Genomic DNA, 21449 nt, shown 5'->3' with positions numbered 1-21449 from the left:
ATTGTTTTAGTGTAATTTTTAGGAACAAATGTTTCTCGCCTTTCCTCGCAAAATTAACAATTTTATTGAATTCACTTGATTCGTTGCTTTATGTGCTTAAAATATTTTTTCTTCCTACTTCCAATATTATTTTTGGCAAATTAGTCCGGATGCTGTCAGTCATGTGCAAGAAAAAAATGATTCCTAAATATCGTTGCAACTAAATGGTAGCAAGAATAAACCGATTTTAAATATAAAAATTAGTGGGTATTTACATTCTGACAGAAAAGCCTTTTCACACTTTCTGGAATTTCACAGGATACTTCAAAATATTCAGAAACTTCGAAAGGTCATTATCACTAGTTGTGGTAATTCAAAATTTCGATAAACTGCAATGTGTGGTAGATATTACAGATATTCAGTATTTTATGCATAACGAAAGTATAAATTTTTTTAAAATTACGGTTAAGTTCTGTAATTTTTATTCAATGCTGAGATCTTATTTTATGCTATGTGTCGAGTATAAGCCTCCTTGCTTGCAATAATGTTTATTACATGATAAAAATAAAAACTTTTTCGTCTATGCTGTTTAAAAAAAAAAGAAGAAAAAAAACAACAAAAAAACAATTGTTTCTATAAGTTCAGGTATTTTGCAGCTTTCAGGAGAACTCTTTCAGACATCAGTCTCACGTCGTGCGGGTACTATGATTACTATGAGGAAAAGTAACTTCGAATAGGAATGTGGGGTGGATAGTTTTGTCTTAATCTTGGCATACGTCAGTCTGAGTAAACCAATCGACACCTTCTTTCCTCCATTGCAGCCTCATTGGAGGTGTGTTCTCGCATGTTACCATAGCAGCAGACGACACCAAATCTTTAGCCTGGAAGAGTTCTCCTCAAAGCCGCACAGTAAAATATTCTTGTAACTGCTAGTTGCCAGCCAAGAGCGTCATGGAGGTTAAGATTCCATGGTTTCGAAACCAAACTCATGGTATTACAATGAAACCAGCATTTTGAACTGATCTCCTGTACGTTCCAAACATTCTGGTAGCCATCAACTTAAAAGCTGGGTGGACTTTAAGCCACTATCTGGGTCAGAAGCACGTTTTTTTCAAATGACAGCTCAGTGCTTTAACAGCTGTGCTATCGTGGTTCTTATTCAAATTGAACAATGTACGAGTGTTGCACATTATAACCAATGATGCAGTTTCGTAAAAGATTTGACAAAATTTTTTTAATGTTCCTCTGCAAGTCGAAATTACAAAGATTCCCCGTCATAGTAATACAATGCACAGATTCACTGTATAGATTATTATGTATATCACTGTATAGACGTATATATTGTAAATCATGAAAGGTAATGTGCAAGAACAAATTACCTCTGTCAGTGGCTAAGACGGGTATTTCGTAGGAACTTTTGCTTTCGTGGTCCAAGGGTTTAGCTATGCATAAATCCCCGCTGATAGGTTGAAGTATGAAATCTTGAGAGAGGCTGCCCAATGTGTAATTCACGTTCGCATTCACACCACAGTCAGCATCTGTTGCAGATATCTGAAAAGAAAAAGACAAATTGCATTATTTAGAAGAGTAGTTTCCAACCTGTTTTTGATCCAACGTGCAAAAAATATGCATAATTTTTCATTTTATTTTTAAGTTACGCAAACTTGAGACGACGAGGAGGGGAGGGGAGTTTCTAAAATTTTGCATTGGGGTATCAAGCACTTTAGTTACGCCACTGAATACACAGTAAGAAATTTTAAACTGTGTTGACGCATTATCGTTTAAATTTGCTGCAAGTTTAGTATGGCGCAAAATTGAAACTTATTATCTAACACATGGAACTTCTGGAACTTAATGACACGATACTGAGGTTCAATTTGATAGAAAATATGGGTCAAATGAAAGCTTTATTAAGGCTGCAGCGCGATGGAACAGTTAAAAAGCACCAAGAATGCGTTTCAGTGTTGAATTTTAATTTATTTATTTATTTATTTATTATTTTTTAGGCTATTTAACAAATGTTGCCCGTTGCTTTGATTCAAATTTAAGATGCTTTATTTTGTACTCTAATATACTTTAACTGGGCATTTTTTTTTTTAAAGTTTGCAACTGATTTGCCCGTTAATAGGATCTAACACGTTCCAGCAATTTTGATGGTGCAGTAGAAATCTTAATGGGGGAGCACATCCGTTTAATTATAAAAGAATTATATTTTTTTAATGACTCACTGCGTTAAAGAAATGGAAAAATCTAATTGAACTAAGAAAATATGGATTTTGCACATTTTTTTTTTCTAATTTTGCAATGTAAATAAATTTTGGATATCAGCGAGACGTTAATAGTGTTCGAAATGTTATTGATAATATTTAAAACTGTGTTTAATTAGCATAGATTTTTCAGAGATTAGTTTCAAGCAGTTCTTCAAAATCGAAAAAAAAAAGAAAAAAAGATATGATGAGTATGTATAAATTCCTTTCCTAATGTATTGCTTGAAAGAAGAAAGTAAATGGCAAAGTATGTTATTTAAAACATTGAAAAATAGAAAATGATGATATTCATACATGAAAAGAAAAGAAGAAAGATAACGGTAAGATCCTTAGGGTTTCTCGACCATTTTATAAACAAGTAATTAATGTTTCTAAAATAAATATATTACCGAAGAACTACACATTGAAAGAAATTTTTTAATTTACACTATAGTTAAAAAAAAAAAAGTGTTTTTCCAAGAAAGATCGTTACGGAGTAGTAGAATTTTATTAAATAAATAATTGAGACACTTATACATAATTTCGTCCGAAAAAGATAAAAAAAAAATATTTTTCTAGGCACATTTTTGCTAAATTTTTTATTTCACCATGTTTCTTAGGAAGGCCGTTTTTTGAAGGCTCTGTTATCATGCGAAATAACGCTCATTTGCGAATAATGTGCTATTTTTATAACTGATTTTAGTTTGCAATAGTTATTCATGACTGTTAGGTTAAGTTTAGCCTATCTTTAGCCAGAGCTTTCTATGCTTATTCTGAAAAAGGACGTTCATACGAAGAAAAGTCATAGCTTTGTAAAAAGGAAAAGCATTTGTGTACTAATTTTTTTATAATTATTTTCAAAGTTGCTTCAACGTTTCATTATCTGGGCTCATAAAATATATTAATATTGGAGAATTATTCATTGATTTTGATAATTTTCATCGATGGGCCATTTTTCAAAAAAGTTTTCCATTTTTTAAAATATTTAAGTTACTAGCCCGTTCTAAAGTACAGATAATTCATTACAGCAAGATGGTATGTACAAAATACTGTTCAGTTGATATTGTTTCTGTATGGGTGGAATCTTGAAATCAAAATGTCGATCAATTTAAGACTAGTTAGAGTCCACTGAAACTTCTACTGGAACTCTGTACCGATGAAAGTTTTAATCGTTTTCTGACTGCTACACTCAGAATCTATTGTCCACCAAATTTTAATCACTGTTCCACCACCTAGAGTAATTCAATTTTAATTAGGGCTCAGTGCTAGTTGAAAATACAAGTTCTAACCGATTCCTGATCATAACAATTTATTACGAAAAAGAAATTTATTAACTATCGAAATTTTAACCACTTTCCAAATGAATACTAAAATATAAACTGGAGGCTTTGTGCTTGATGCCAATGCAACTGTTTCCAGAAAGCTGCAAATTTAGCATCCTTGTATCGCGAATTGAAATTTTGGCCACTTTCTGACTGATAAGAAAAGGAAAAAAGAAAAGAAACTAAAAAGAAGCCCAAATATTAATCATTAAGAACAAAATATTTTAAAAAATGCATGGCCGTCAGCGTGGAAGAAGCACTTATTGACAAATTCTGCATTATCTGGATAAGTAAATTTAAAAAATACTTGGCGCAAGACGATTGTTAGCGGTTTGAAAACATTATAGGAAAGGCATGGAGAGAAACAATTATATCTGGCCAACTGGCCACAAATAGAGTGAGATGGAAAGCTGTGATAGAAGCCCTGTGCTCCGATTCGGAGTGATGAGGAATATGTATATGTGTATAAGTTCATTTATACCCAGAATAAACCCGAAGTTTCAAATGCTGATTTCTTTCTTCGAAGTATTGTATTATTATGCAAAAGTACTATTTTAGGATTACTTAGAATCACGCTGTAGAGAAGTAATCCTAATATCATTTGTTTGCGTTTTGATATTTTGAAAACATTTTATTTCAACATTTGAAATTTTAACGGTTCATTTATGGCTTATCTGTACTCACTTTTTCTGTATTTTAAATTTTAAATCATGAAAAAGAAATAGTCCTCTAAGCACCATCTGACCTTTTCAAAGCGATGCTCACCAACTTTATTCGTTTTAGATCTGATAAAAATAAAATTATTTTTTACAGTTTTTCATTCTAGTCGAAAAACGAGAATTCTATAGTTCAAGTATCGATTCGATTGTTAAACCATAACGGTAAAAACCTACCAACAAAATGAATATAATAAATGGTACAAGCATTGGTGTCAGATGATACACACATGCATCGTAAAACGTGGTGTCCTCATAAATTGCACAGGCTAAAAACGTGTTAAAGAAACTAATAATCGATGTTGATTTTGGTTGCTGATTTCAGAAAACTAAGTGAAAAAATTCTATCATTAGCCATTTTTTCATACATTTTGATTTTCGTAGCTACCGATCTTTTGTGTTGCAATCTAAAGAAAGGTATATCATGAGTCATCACAATTATTGCAGCTAACAACTTAAAATATTATCTGAGGCTAATAAATAAAAACAAATTTTTTAATAATAATGTGCATTTAAAAAAAAAATAGATTTCAGTTCTAATGGCTCTTATTCGAAGGAAGAAACTAGAATATTTTCATCTAAATACATGAAATATTGTTTCTAACGTATCTGAATCAATCAATAAGTCTTTCTAATTGAATTCACTAGTAAATAAGCTAATTATTTTTGAAGATTTTAAAATTAACTATTGAATTAAGCTTTCATCTAATCCAATTTAACCTACATTTCATTCTATGTGATTAAGTAAATAAGCTTAACTACTCCCAATAATTTACAATTATACTAAAGAATCGAATATTCTTTTTTTTTTTGTTTTTTCAATCAATCTACTATTCAGATAAGACTTGAATTGAATAAATAAATTCGTTCCATTTTATTACTAGTTATATATTTTGTGCAATTAATTTTATCTCTTGTTATATACTTTATGTAAACAAACAAATAAATTAATGATTTTTAACGCCTTGCATGTTGGCTATTGTATTGAATCTTTTATGACTGTTTTGTTGCTCTTTATACTGAAACAACAAACGATTGTAAAACAATTGCTATTCCTATAGCTATCATGTACTTATCTAACATTATGAAGCTTTTTGAACTCATATTGCTATACTTCATCATGCATTTAGTCTACTTTATCAAGCTCCTTAAATCCAGTACCTCCATTTTCAGGATTTATGGGTAGTCCGAAAGACCCATTGTACCTAAGCTCAGTTCTACTGATCAAATTAAAATTGATTCCAACTGGACTGATTCACGAATTCCTAGTTGTTTACCGTTTACAATCGTTTTTGAAGCACAGAAAAAGCTATTATCATCTTCTTATTTTAAGCGTTTTTTTTTTTCAAACGCTCTGTAGTCGCATGAAATGATGTTTTTTTTTCTTTCTTTTTTTTCCCCAAATAGGATTGTATTTTCCTGATTGCTCTGTCTAAGTTTGCAACAGTTACTCACGACTGTTTAGTCAAATTTAGTCTAACTTTAGCTAGCATCATCTACATTTATTCTGTAACTCGCGCAAAAAGGCAATACAGAGAAAAGCCACAGTTTTGAGAAAATGAAAAGCGTTTGTGGTCTAATTTTTTAATATTTAAAAACTTAACACCAATGCTTCATTATCTGAACTTATAAAAAATTGCTGTGAATGATTAAACCGTCTGTGGTGGTCATATCCGGGCGTGACTGGGGGGCCTTGTGCTCGAGGTCCGCGAATCGCCTTCCGGTGCAGTGGTTGGGTTGCTTCGCAACAATTGACTTTACGAAATGATTTGGCGTATGAGCCCCATGGGCCTGTATTGCCGTAAACTACATTATAGTAATATTAAAACAAATTTTTACTTAGACTAGATTCATCTCAAAGACTGCGAATTCAACTGTTGAACATAAAACCTAATTTAAGATTATTAGTGGTAAAACGATGGAACATTTCATTCCTCCTATTAAATATAAGGAAGTCTAAAAGTCAAAATAAAGTAGAGTAGTCTTTTAATAGTTATATCGTACACAATTGTCTTTATTTGTGTGATGTTGAAATCGGGTTCATGCCGTAGAAAGTCTTGATTACTTAGGGTTCCGTAGCCAAAGAAAAAAAAAAAATTGGGAACCGCTGCTCTATAGTAACTGTCGCCCATCTCTTGAATCTCGCGGACCAATAGTTGAATATATTGAATGTTGTGGATTCAATTCAAGGATTTTTTTTTTTAAAGTGTAAAGTTACTCAAGGTGTTTCAAACATTTTAGCGAATAATATTCTGATTTTATATTTTAAGTTATTGATAGTTAGGTTTTGTTTCTATGCTAATTTATGAAATTGGCGAAAACTGTCAATAAGAAAAAAAAAAAAGAAAAAAAAAACGAGAAGTGGTGGTTCAGGGAATAGAGCATTTGCCTTCTAATGAGGTGAACCGTGTTCAAATCCCAGCGATGACTGGTTGATACGAATTCCGCACCAAGATCGCACCGACCACAGTGCAGACGTAAAATATCCTCAGTGGTAGACGGATCATGGGTTAAGAGTTTCCTTGCCATCAGGCTAACCGTAAGTAGTTTTCGTAGTTTTCCTCACCATGTAACGCAAATGCTGGGTAGTTCCAGCGAAAAGTCCTCCACGTAGTCAAATTTCTGCCACTTCCTGATCCAGAAGTTCCCTTGTCTTCTGGATTGGATTCAAAATTATTATGCTACAGAGTTGAACATTAGTACTCCTAAACCCAAAAATTGAGTCGGCTGTTCAACGAAATAAGAAGAAAAAAGCAAGCCACTGTGCAGTGAAGGAAAATGAATGGCGTTTATGGTTAAAATTGACATTTTTAATATTCGAAAAAGTACTCCAACGCGGCATTATCTGAATAATTTTTGTTAAAAATCCAGTCATTTATCGATTTTAATGTTTTTTACAGAAGTGAAAAAATCTCAGTGAATTCGGAAGTTTCAAAACATTTTTAAATATTTGACCAGTTGCTTAAGGCGCTTAGCATGGTCAAGCCTGTCATTCTGGTCCTCTTGTTGTACCAGTCATAAGCGAAATGTTAAGCTATTTTTTTCATTTTAAAGTCCAGACAATCCTTTAGAGCAAGATGGTATATTCAGTTTAAAATTATATCTTTATTTTGAGTTTAAAGCACTGAATAGAACTCTTTTTATTTTATTTTCCTGGAGTTACGAAGAACATCCTGAAACTTTGTTGGGAATAAAAAAATAACAAAGGGATTGAAATCAAATTTTTTAACTATAATCGGAGGGGGTAGAGAAAGGAAACAGGATGCAAGAAATAACGTTCTTATGGGTCACGCAATAATCACGAGTTCTGCTGTAATTCATATTTTCCCCTCTTTTGTCAGAAAAATAGAATGAATCGTTCCTAAATGGAAAAAAATAGCGTGTTTTGGAGAGCGAATCTAAAGCCTATAACTAATGCTAGTTCATATTAACAAATACGAGGCTTGCACCAAGTTCAAAACGTTCCATTTTATATCGGTGTTATAATAAATTATATAAATACCATCTTGTAAAGAATTATCCGCGCTTTAGAACTGATAAATAGCTTAAATATTTTTAAAAATCTGATTTTTAAAAAAATTGTACGTAGGACATGATTTTTTTACCTAGATAAAAATTGTGAATATTTGCAAATTTTCATGAGCATATATGATGTAGCGCTAGAGTTCCTTTTGAAATATTTCATAACCTGCGTTTAACAGTAGACCCAATTCTGAATCCACAGCTATCAATGTTCAATTCAGTAGCCTTCTCATTGTGAACCTAATCAAGAAGACAAGGGGACTCTTGGATCAAGAATTGGGGCAAACTAGCCTTCGTGGAGAACTTTTTGACAGAACTAACTCGTATTTGCATTACATGGAGAGGAAAACCACGAAACTCTTCCAGTGATAGCCTAATGGCAAGGGGATTCTAACCCATGATCCGTCCACCACTGAGGTTGGTGCGAGCCGAGTAGAATTCGTGTTAACCAGTGATGGCTGGATTCGATCCTGGGTGACCTCACTTTGAGGTGGGACAATTTTAAAGATTAAAAACTTAGAACACAGACAATATTCATTTTGAGAAAACTGTGGTTTTTATTTCTTTTGAATATTATTAATGAGCTTAAAAAGCACCAGCTAAAGAGGAAAAAAAAACATAAACTAATATTCATGAATAAATCTTACAAACTCAAAACAACAATCATAAAAATAGATATTTCATAAAATGAAAGCCTCGAGGAAAATATCTGCATGACATAAGACGTTTATCTTTCACACACCCGTTGAACTGTTAGGAAACAAAATAAGCTATATTTTTGTTTTAATAAACGGGAGACAGATCGTTTTAAAGTAACTGGAAAAGAACAAAATCTACAAACATTTGGCCCGAAAGGATGAGATGTAATAAATATTTTTTCTGGATCTCGTTATCATTCTTATTATATTTTATTAAATCTTTAAATCTAATTAGATTTTTGCATGGCTTGATGAAATATTTAAGACTGGATCAAATCTAAATTCATGTTTGATTGGTGAAACTAAATTCATGCTTTATAAATGATTAATTCGACATATACTAACTTAAGCTTCATAATTATGGGCACTGAAACAGAAAGAAGAGGAAATACTTGTCATGTTTGAAAGGAAAATGCTCCGAATTATTCTAAAAGGCAAACAGATTTATTGGCATTCTTATAGAACAACCGATTCATAACTGTATCAGAGGTACAAAGAGTCAGGGGTTGTGTAATTCTTTAAAATACAAATATTAAAGTGGGCAGAGCAACTCGTCAGAATGGAGGAGAACAGAAATATCAAAAGTTTTTATGGTCAAACCAATTTGGTGCTAGAAGACACAAAAAATACAATATATTGATTGCACGTAACAATATATTAAAAATATTTAAAATTAAGAACAGATAAACAAGGGCATCAGATAGGTCAAAATGGAAATCTGATCTTGAGAAAGCCGTTATCAATGAACATGTAACAATGAATGTTGTGCATTGAACAACAAGAACAAGAACTTTCAATTTTCAAAATTTCAATAGTATGTATACATAAAAGGAAAATTCTATAAATTTTCAGGATAATCTACTTTGACACAGCTTATATTGAATAATGTAGCTCACCCTACTTTTGGAAAGCTTTTACCTACTTTGCTTCTATTCCTTTTTTTTTTTTTTTTTTTTTTAAAGTTTTATTTGTTTAACCTTTTCTTTGGTTTCTATGCACTTCATGAGTAATCCATGTAAAAATAAAGGACTTAAAACTTTTGTGTCTCGAAATACTAAAGCTTAGAATTGTGAATTATATGTTGCATACATATTTAGAGCTTTATTTTTAAAAGTATCATGATTCATGTAAAGAAATACTAAAATAAAATAAGATCCGATGAGCGAACGCAGCGACATCGAAGTGCTAAACGATTAAAAAGAACCGTGAATCACATGGCGAAAGAAACAATTAGGATTTCCTTAGTTTAAAATTCTATCTAGATGATATTCAATAATAAATTCTTGATTAAAATGCCACACATACTAGGTAATTTCAAAAGAGAAACGGATTTTTTTTTTTTTTTAATATATTTTAATAAAACGAACATATCTGAATAATGCTAAACTAAGAAATCAAGCTCATTTTTACAGCATTAATATGCGTAGATAACCAATGAAAAATAGTAGATTTTAAAATAAGTAAATAAATTAGAAAATAAAACCTTACAAAATTAATGTAAAATCTTATGTTTTTGCTTAACAAAGAGAACGGGGGGGGGAAACGGAGTTTTTTAAAGTAATCGACTTAGAAAAGTCTTTTTTTGGCCTGTTAAAATAAGAAATGAAACACTATTGGAAGGAACAATACACTATGGACTACAATTGAAAAAGAAATCAACAAGAGAAAGTGAATTATACAGAAGATGTTCTAAAAATGTCCAGCGAAAAATTAACACACTTTGGTCTTTTTACCTGGGTCCCTGAAGGCAGGAGAAAAAGAGGAGGACAAAAAATTACTTGGAAGAGACAAATGAAAGCGGATTTTAGGAGAGCAAAACATAAATGATTAGAGGAAGCCAGATTGCAAAGTGAAGACAGGTAATCTAGGGGAAGTAGGCTTCTGCGCCAAACGGCGTGAAGAGCCTTAGTAAGTAAGTATTCAGGTATTTGCAATTTGAAAACATACTTGACATTTCATGGATATCCATTTCTGTCTTATTCATCAGAGGAAAAAGTCAAGAGGAATATTAAAGAATGCACCATCATAGCTTTGATTTTTTTTAAGAATTCAATAATGACAACGATGCCATTTTAATAACACGTGAGTTAAACTAGATAGGAAAACTGTTCGAATGACGTGCGAGCACTTTAAAGTCTAATTTAAAATAATTAAAGGAACATTTTTGTTTTAAACTTGAGCTACCAGTATAGCGTGTTCGAACCGGATGCTGGTTTAAAAAGAAAGAACAATTGGGGATTTCAAGTGTCCAGTGATATTGTTCGCAGGTACACATTGTGTAGATCTAAATTGATAATGATAATACTTATTTTCGGTGGTAGCAAGTGCAGAAATGTGGGTACCGCCCACTAAAAAAGCAGAAAAATATTTATAGCGGAGAGAGAGCAGCGAGTGGTGGGAATGTCACGGAGTCACGAAATTCGTTTGGCTAAATGTGTTTCTGATGATCAGACAAAGTTTGGTTTCAGAGGGAACCAGTAATTAGTTTCAATAGCCTTTTTGCAACAGAAGCGCGTATGGTTAGACATAAAAAGAGGAATGTCGTTACACTCTTGCCGCATACGTGACGTTCAACATCTACGGTAGACAGAATTAATGATGGCTTGTTAATGATTGGCGGTAAGAGTCCATTCCCGAATGGATTGTGAATGTGATAGCTCTGGAGCACTCTCTGCCTCCATTAAGACAAGATAAAAATTGAAAAGAAAAACTTTCACGCGCTTTTTTTTTAAACTAAAAATTACCACCAATATCTAAATCTATCTGAAACCATTATTGGAGGACATTTTGGACATTCCTTCGTGCTCAAGGAAAACAAACGAAAGAAGGTAAAAAAAGATTCACGTGAATCTCGTAGAAATTGAATCTCAGAGCATTTTTGCAGAATGGAATTGTACTAATTTACTGAGGAGCCAACGAAGATGTCTTCCGCCAACGAGTGTAAAAAACGCTACAGTCTTAGTGTTTTAAATTAGGAAAGCAAAGCTATTTTAAACTTTATATACCGCCAAAGCGAAGCATCTGTGCTTCAGAACAAGCAAGTTAAATATTTTTTTTAAAAACTGCTTGTTGGTCGAAAATTTTTTCCCCAGAGAAAAATCATTCAAATTTACGAATAATGGTCAACTTGTCGAAATTTTTTTAGACGAGACAATGCAGCGTTGGTGTCACTTTTAAATTACAGCCGATTTTCGTTATAGTGAACTATTTACGGACCAAGCAATAAGTCCACTATAAGCTGCAGTTCACTACATCCATATTTTTTGAAAAGTTATTTTTTAGCATAGGACGATATAATTGTTAGAATGTGATGACGACAGCACATAATTCGTTTATAAATCTTTGAAAAATTAAATAGATAATAAATCAATTATTAAAAAGAAAATTAATTTTTACATACTCTGGAAGAGAGTAGTACTTTTCGATAGGGGCTTGGGGACGACAATTCGGTTTTATGTATAGAGTTTATTAAATTTCATATCGACAGTTAGTAAAGAATTCAGCATTTTCTAGTCCTCATTTTTTCCAGGGGTAAAGAAAGTCAGAACTCTTAATGCTGATTTTCCCTCCGAGATAAAAGTTGCCTACATGGGGGGAGGGGATAAATTGGGGTATGCTGCTTAAAAACTAGTTCGACCTACTTTAAAAGTGAAAAGAAGAAATGAAATATTTTCATTTGTAATCACCAAACCTGCAAATTTAAACTTGGAGAAATATGAGGGGAAAAAATATTGAGTAAATAGAATCCAAATGTGCTTACGGAACATTGCTAGATACTAAAAAGCGATGTTCTTCGAGCAAAAATCGATGAAAATGACATTCTGATTTAGATTCACCCACGAATATTTTATATATAGTTTACCTTAAAATGTGTTGCGAGAATTTTTCATAAAAGTTTTAAAGAAAGTAGAGAAAAATTCGATGATTTTCGTATAACAGTAATAAATCCAAATAAACCACCAACTTTTCAATTACTTTCTATATATTTGGACAGAAAGAGTATGATGTCTTGGATTCCTTTCTTACCAGTTTCGGTTTTCTGAAATATCTAACAATTTAAAAAAGATGAAGTAATATTAGTTTTTATGTTGTATTTTGAAAGGTGGAATGAGTTTGCCCTTTTTTAAAACACTGAAATAATCGCCGTAGAAGCTTGATTGATACTAAACGCAGGTAGGTGTGACAGCTTGATCGCTTGAAAATCAATCATTTCAAAACTTTTATTTTATGGCGTACCTAGAATTACGCAGGCAAAGACTTTGTACGGCAAAATTATTTTTTTTAGTGTAGTCAGTATTAAATTTAAGTAATAAATACCTAGTTATGACTAAAGGCGGGCAGGCCCATTCAAATGAATTTTTTAGGAAAATTAAAAATTCGTAGAATTTTTTTAAAAATTTAGCATACATTTTGGTGAATTGGAGAGAAATATTGAAAAAAAATATTTTATTTGATTTATCTCATTTTTTTTTCTCCATTCAAACCCTTTGTTGCTCTTTTTGCTTAGTTTGTTAGTTTATTCATTTATTATTATTTTTCTGTGTTTAACAAAGAAAAAATCTCTTACAAAAGGAGAAAGAGTGACTGAACTAATAATCGTTTGTTTAAAAAAAATACTCGATCATGAATATTAGTCTATGTATACACATATCTCGTAAGCATTGATTAAGCAGCTGCTGGAAAAAGCAGCTCTGAAGTAACTATCGGTCTATATGGCTATTTTTTCAACAAGGTAAGAGATCGTTGATTATTAATAAAGACTTCGGTAAGGCCCATCACATTTCCTGTAATGTACTTGACTTTAAGTTGACTTAAGTAAATTTCGAAACGAGATAGTTCAATTTGTTTCGTTTTAAATTTAGTATTTAAGACATGAAGGAGTAACAATTCTTATAAGAGCTTACTCTTAAAATAACTAACTAACGATATTTTAGTTAAGGTAAGGGAAATATTTTCAATTTCAAAAATCCTAAATTTAAATTGTTCTATTGAAATTCCTGGTGGAATAATTACAAAATCGATGACAATTCTAATTTTTATCATGTTAAAAAACACGAGTAAAAGCATTTGGTGTAGTTATAAGGGTACAACTCACTGTGAACTCAAACTCGTTTAGTTGATTGGAAAATATGTCATATAACATAATTATAGCTATATTAATATAATTTTAAAAAAAGAATAAGTATCAACAGAGTTAGATACATGATTAGCTTTTGATATTAGATTATATATATAAAAAAATGTTTGTATTATAGCTACATTAATGTCTAGGTATAAAACATATTTTTATTTTATTTTTTTATTACTTGTTTATAATTTCTCTTTTTTTCTAGCCATTTTTAACAATATGCTAACACAACTTTATTTGGGGGTAAAACAAAAGTTAATAAAAGTTACATTTGTGAACTTATAAAAGTAGTTGTTAGGAATTAGAAATTGAATAAAAAGAAGTTCAAGTTAAATCATTGCTATGGTTGTTTGCGTTTCTCAATCAAAATATGTTATAATTTTGAAAAAATTACTTTTAAGCCTTCATGTTCATATATTTAATCTTTTCACTTGTCGTCATTAAGTGTGTCATGAAATTTCTATGTAATAACTTAGCATTGTAAAATCAGAAAAATTTATTAACTTAAGGTAAAATATTTTAGTTTTTCTTTTATAATCTAAGAATATTTTTTGTAGACAAATGAAAAAAAAAATTCTACAATAAATTTCAAAAATAAATTAGTTAACATGCTCAGAATGTATAATAAAATCATAGTAATTAAAAGTTTTCGAAAAGTTCTTCATATGGAAATTTAGAATCTACTTGTTATTTCTTCCATTCTTTTATTAATTATAATTTATTTATTTTTTATTTTATTTGCCTTAAATATTTATTTATTAACTTTTTTCTTTTGTTCATGCAATACATTTTATTTCTCATATAGTGAATTAAGGGGCTAATCACTCAATAGGAATAATAACATTGGGCACAATGAAATAAAATTTAGTGTTTTCTTATGAACAAACATGAGCTTTTTTTTCTTATTGAAAGTGTGAAGATGTTTATTATTATAATGGCCCACTCTTATAAGAATGTCTGGGCGTGCTCATGGCTATGACTATCAAAATGGTTAAATTGAAGCATTGTTTTCATTCGCCCGCAATTTCAATGAGAGTTTGTGGTGTGAAGTTATTCAGCAGCAATAAAAGCAGATGTTTTAATAGAAGGGGGGGGAGGAAGGACGGCAGATGTTTTGAAACAGATGTTAACGATCCGTTCACTTGCTCACGAGTTTTTCGTCTTACTACAATAATTCACATTGTTTCTTCCTCCCTTCCCCTTAAGGGGAGCATCCCTATCCAAGTCCATAGAGGGGAGAGGAAGTGTAAAATGTACAGACTCTTTATTATTATTTTTCAATATTTTCACTTGCACCTCAAATAGTGTAACTGACAGCCAATATTTTAGTAAAGTTTGAAAAGAAAATTTACACTATTTTTTGTTACATATCACGTTGGCTTCAAAAAAGACTCCAAATAACGTTGTATTTTTTGTTTACCCTCGATGAAAAAATATATATTTTTAATTTGTTAGTTAAATGAAGTAATGTAACACTGAAATGCGATTAAAAAGATACTGGAAAAGTCAGGTAACGCAATATGTATACATAAGAGTCATTCAGTAGTTTACGATTTTTTTAAAAATTTGATCTCTCAGTAAATATTTGACCAATTTCATTCAAATTTTGCATTTTGCAATGTAAAATTACATTCCTTATGTAAAAAATAGTATACCTCACAATTCAAAATTTATTCCACTGTCGTTCAATAAAATAATAACTATGTAATAAAAGTTATCTTTTGCATTGAATTATTTTTAGATGAGCGAATTTTATAATTGTAGTCAAAAAAATCAATTCGCTTATGCTATAGCGAAATACGAAAAAAGTAAAATTAACAATATGGGGTCCTTCTTTCCTGATCAAACTATTGGGACCATATTTATTGTATTGCGGCTACTCCCTATATTTTAGGGATTAGAAATTTGAATCTGTCTAAAAAAAAGTATGTTTATTCAGAGAAAGTACGCTTTTGTGTCGGATTTCGTAACTTAAAATATCGTCTGCACTAATTAGCATATTTGAGACCACCTTCTCGAATTATTAAGATTGAGTCTCAGAACGTGGAGAACCGATCACTAGATCAAAAGTTATTCTGAATGGTTGTGTGGTTATTTTATTTTTTGGCACACTGTACCTTATTATATTAAATAATTGAGTTTGAGTCAATGTAGTAAAAAAAAAATGCTTTTGTTTCTTTGATCAAATGACGCTAGTGGTCGGAACTCTAAAAAACACGGCCAAAACCCCCAAAATTAAGTTGCTTGGTGGTACTCACCATTTTAGTTAATAAAAATATGAAAAAGAATATAAAATAATTCCTCATAACAGAATTCTAGTTATTCTTTTTGTTTTATCCATATTTTCGCATTTGGATGATAACTTTTGTTATGCATTTCTTTTAGGTGTTACTCCTGAAATAATTAACTTTCATTATTGTTATTAATTTTTCGTGTTTTTAGAAGCTTGTGAATCATTTTTCTACATTGTCTATTTTAATAATTGATAGACAATAGTAGCTTTAAAAAAAGCCTTTATGCAAAATTGAATATTATATATAATTTAACAACTTAATTATGGATTATAAGCTTCGTCGTAATACGAATGCTTTATTCTGCAAATAATATGCTATTTTTTTTAACTGGTGTGTATTTGCAACTGTTACTCATGACTGTTATGTCAAGTTTAGCCTATCTGAAACCAGCACAGTCTTAGCTTATTTTGAAAATGGCGCAAAACGTCAATATAGAGAAAAGTCACAGTTTTGTAAAAATTCAAAGCGTTTGAGGTCTAATTTTTTAATATTTAGAAACTTACTTCAAAGCTGCATTATCTGGTCTCTTAAAAATGTGCAAATACTGAGAATAAAATAGTGATTTTGATAATTTTCCTCTAGGTGGAAAAATGTCACCAAATTGGGGAAATTATTTGTCTGTTCTGAGACCCAGATAATTCTTCACGGCTAGATTATATACATATATAGTTTAAAATCATTGAATTGCTTCAAGTGTAAGGCACTTAAGCATTTAAACTATGGTGTTTTATTCATATAATATATATATATATATATATATAAAAGTTCAAAATGAAGATAAAACAAAGGGAAATTACAGACTAATGAAAAAAAGGGGAAAAAGAAAATTAATATAAAAAATAAACATAACAAAAACTGGAAAAAATAAATAAAAAAATTAGAAAAATCCGAAAAAAAGGATAGAATTCTTTTAAAAAATCCGGAAAATAAAGGATACAATCTTTTCATCAGCCCACACGATTATATCCGCAAAAAAGAGTGCCTTTAAAGCTAACAATAACTATGCAATCTTCTGTAAAAAATTCTACATTGAACTTTTAAATACGGAATTAAAAAATAGTAGAAATTTTAAACTTAGTAATTTAAATAATATTGTCATCAAAAGAATTTTAGCTTTATATAAGACATAAAAAATTAAAATTAGCAATATACAACTTCCTTACTTAATTATCAGTCCTAAATTTCATGAAACTCCTGTAAAATTTAGAACTATCACATGTGGATCCAAAACTTATCTAACTAAACCTGGCACTATTTTCTCCAACTACTTAAATAAAATTATTAATAATATTTCTAAAGAAGGTTTCTCTTGGATTATTACTAATAATCAACGGATTTTAGAATTCATTAAACATAATAAAATGGATACCCAACTAAAGTAATAAAATTCTATATAAAATCATTGAATTAATTGTATATTATTGTAGATATTTTTACTAAAAATTTTCTTTGTTAATTTATATAGTTTTCTCATGTACAAATCCATTTCGGGTAAATCCGTAGCCAAAATTATTTACTAAAAATTTCTTTGTTAATAATTTCTTTGTTAATTTGTATAATTTTTCCATGTACAAATCCATTTTGGGCAAATCCGTAGCTAAAATTATGTGCAAAACAGGCAATTCATGTTTCTCTTTTCTGCTTAATATTTTTTTCTTAAATAAATATTTATTTTCTAAAATTATTTATAGTCAACTTCTTTAAATTATCCAATATAATATTACCTTGCGCACATCCATTTTCGGGCCCATCCTTAGCAAACTAACAAATCAAACGCACTTCAGTAATACAGTAAGAACGCACTTTAAAACAAAACTCCTCTAGTTACGCTTTTATCTCAATTTGCGCTTTTGTTTTCATATTTTGCAATCTGGCAATCTTGTAACGAAAATATTTTAAATCATCCTGGAAAAATTTCCCGCTCATGTAAGTTCATTTGATTTCGCTACTCACTTTATAGATTATTTTTACGTTTTATTCTGTTTTTTCTTTCGATTTTATTTTCTGTTTTTACGTGTTATTTTTACTTATTGTGTTCTATTTTATTTGTTGTAATTTTTGTGAAAATGTGTTAGCTCTCCTCACACTATTGTATTGATATATTTTGCTTTGGCTATATTGATACAATATTAGAAAGCACTCTTTTTTGCGGATATAATCGTGTGGGCTGATGAAAAGATTATATCCTTTATTTTCCGGATTTTTTGAAAGAATTATCCTTTTTCCTCCTTTTCGAATTTTTTTTCTTTTTTTTCTGCCAGTTCTTGTTATTTTTATATTTTTATTATTAATTTTCTTTTTCCCCCTTCTTCATTAGTCTGTAAATTTCCTTTGTTTTATCTTCATTTTGAACTTATTTTATGAGTTCTATTTACTTGCAGCTTATATATATATATATATATATATATATATATATATATATATATATATATATATATATATATATATATATATATATATATATATATATATATATATATATATATATATATATATATATATATATATATATATATATATATATATAGGATTGTGTAGTAATATTTGTGTCGGTTGGCGAGCGTTTATGAGAGGAGGAAGGCAACTGTTCGACTGTTCACTTAGTATTATACAATATTTTGAGTAAGTAAGTTAATATATGCATAAATTAGACATGCTCTGAGAATATTTAGAAACTCGCACGTACGTCCGCATTTTGGTAACAGCAGGAAATCATCTGCTCATATTTTATGAAACATAACTGCGTACTCTAAGATAATCATTGCTTTCGAAATGTTACTGTCCGGAAATCGAATAGTGTGAATAAACACACACCTGGTTATAATTTACATTGAATCTATTTAAAAAGGAGTTGCTTTCATTTCTGAATATAACCGTTCATGAACCGTTGTCCGCGACCCAGTACTCCTCTTGAGAGTCCGAGACAGCTTAGGACAGGTAAGTTTTTTCTCTTTTTTTTTCTTACAAATATTATTGGCAGTCTTACAAATATATTATCTATCTATCTATCTATATATATATATATATATATATATATATATATATATATATATATATATATATATATATATATATATATATATATATATATATATATATATATATATATATATATATATATATATATATATATATATATATATATAATATGCGGTGTATCCACACCGATGTTTTTTAGTATAGTAGTAGTGAGAGAAGCATGATTGAAGAGTCCAGATTGCGCATAATCTTCTTTTATTAAGTTGCGATGGCGAAATAGCAGTTTAACCCCTCTCCAAAGCGGGAGAGGGGGAACCTTTTATTAAGTTGCGATGGCGAAATAGCAGTTTAACCCCTCTCCAAAGCGGGAGAGGGGGAACAGATATCCCGTCTAAGCTGACGGATTTTATTTTAGCAAGATAAACAACAAAAAGCCACGCAAAATCTTGCGCTCTGCATTTTATAGGATGATTAAAAAGAGTAAAAAGTCCAGCCATATGCTTTTTTCTGTATTCTTACGCCTCATCAAATTTATTTATTACTCAAAGCAAATCGTTTGATCTTTCCTTATATGGAAGTGAAAGATCTTAAAATAACTTCTCTTTTGAAGTATTAATCTAATTATTATTCATTGGCATGTTTTTAGCCTTGAAGTCCCAAAATAGAATTTCTACCCTTATCCTTTACTAAAGATATTTAATGAAAAGGAATGAAGTTTTAATGCTTTTATTAATACAAAAGTATTTAATTTTTGTATTACATATATATATATATATATATATATATATATATATATATATATATATATATATATATATATATATATATATATATATATATATATATATATATATATATATATATATATATATATATATATATATATATATATATATATGGGAAGCCCGGGCAAAACGGGACATCGCTTTTTCTTCTATGCGTATCACGGTAGCGACATCTGAAGTGCGTTTTCGGTAAGAAAATATTGTTGTTCTCAATACGCACGCACAAGTGTTTTCGTCAGTTCACAAAATGTTATCGAAGTGCAAGCATTGTTTTGTTTTTCTTATAACGTGTTAAAATATTTTTCTATGTTTGTATGCTGTTATTATTTGTTTAATACATTGCAATAAATTTTTCAAATTTGCGGCACTGTAGTGTTATTATTGTGCAAACATGATGATTAGTGAAAATTAAAATTTATTTGTTTAAACAAATTTGTAGATAATTTTTTTAAAAAATGTACTATCCGGGCAAGATGGGACAGCCAAAGTAGAATAAAAGTGTAACATAAAAATTAAACTCTCCGAATTTGGTGAAAAACATAAAAAATAAGGTAATATTTTAAAAAAAAATATATGAACTAGCAAATATTACTTAACAAATTATTTAAAAAAAATTTATATAAATAATTTATAATTAATTAATTGACAGATTGATTAGAATGCGCTCATGAAGCTTGCAGTGCTTATTCCGGTTTTGGCCGTTTCTTATGCAGTAACTGTGATGTTTAGGAACGTTTTTTTGTCGATTATTCTTTTATTCTGACAATAATTTTTGTGATTTTTGAAATATAATTATGTGTCCCATCTTGCCCGGGGAAGATGGGACACTGTTCTATTTTTGTTTATGCTAAGTTATTATTATTGAACTGTATTATTTATTTATTTTCTAAGTGAGATATGTAAGAGCAATGTTCCCACTATATGTTTACAATATAAAAGATATAAAATTGCTCTAGTTTATTATTTTTTGAACCAAGTTTCCTTAAGCCGTTCATCTTGCCCGGGTTTCCCATATATATATATATATGGATATTAACTTACTTACTCAAATTATTGTATAATACTAAGTGAACAGTCGAACAGTTGCCTTCCTCCTCTCATTAACGCTCGCCAACCGCCAAATATTACTACACAGTTCTATAGAATTCGCTTAAGGGCTCGCTACCGCAATGGATTTTCATTTTTTTCTTCTTCTTAAATTAATTTTAGTATTTGGCAATGTAACTATTGCAGAAACTCATTCAATAATTTCAGAAAACTTCTTCCCAAACGAGGATGAGATATTTGCGTCATGTCTTCTCTTATTTTTCGAACTTATAGTGGCTAAATTTTGGAAAATTTATTTTCAGCTACTCAATACGTAGACAATAAAAACACAATCACTTTGAGTCATGGATCATACCATACAGGTTTCATTATTATTATTGTTTTAAGTTTTTTTACCAAGTGATTAGGCTTTACCACAAGGCCATTTTGTGTGTTAAAAGCACAAAAGTACAGTGGGCTTTTACCAAAAGTATACGCTCATTAAAATCCTTTCTTGAAAGTTGTTACACACTGTAGAGACAGTTATAAAAAATTAGTTACATGTTTTTATTTCTTGTAACACACAAAAAAAATGAAAACAATGGAATTTAAAACAAACTGCAACAAAAGAGAGGTGAGGGGGAGTATCCTTTTCGGAACCCCTACCATGTAGTGTCCTTGGTTTTGCTGAGTAAGATATTAAATTTATACTGCATGTTCCGCTCTGTAAAATATCCAGTTTGAGCTTCGCTAT

General features: G+C 30.1%; 1 protein-coding gene across 1 annotated transcript in view; it reads right to left on the bottom strand.

Moving 5' to 3' along the window:
• The window catches only part of ds (dachsous cadherin-related 1), a 134965-nt gene that overhangs the window by 27840 nt on the left and 85676 nt on the right, over positions 1–21449 (bottom strand). Inside the window, exon 3 of the mRNA XM_043044027.3 lies at positions 1359–1530. Within this exon, the coding sequence (XP_042899961.2) occupies positions 1359–1530 (172 nt within the window). The remainder of the gene's footprint in view (positions 1–1358; positions 1531–21449) is intronic.

This window comes from Parasteatoda tepidariorum, chromosome 2 (assembly GCF_982258835.1).
Source record: "Parasteatoda tepidariorum strain Cologne lab strain chromosome 2, Ptep-v5.0, whole genome shotgun sequence".
NCBI classification, from domain to species: Eukaryota; Metazoa; Arthropoda; class Arachnida; order Araneae; family Theridiidae; genus Parasteatoda; species Parasteatoda tepidariorum.
This window is presented reverse-complemented; position numbering and strand designations above follow the sequence as displayed.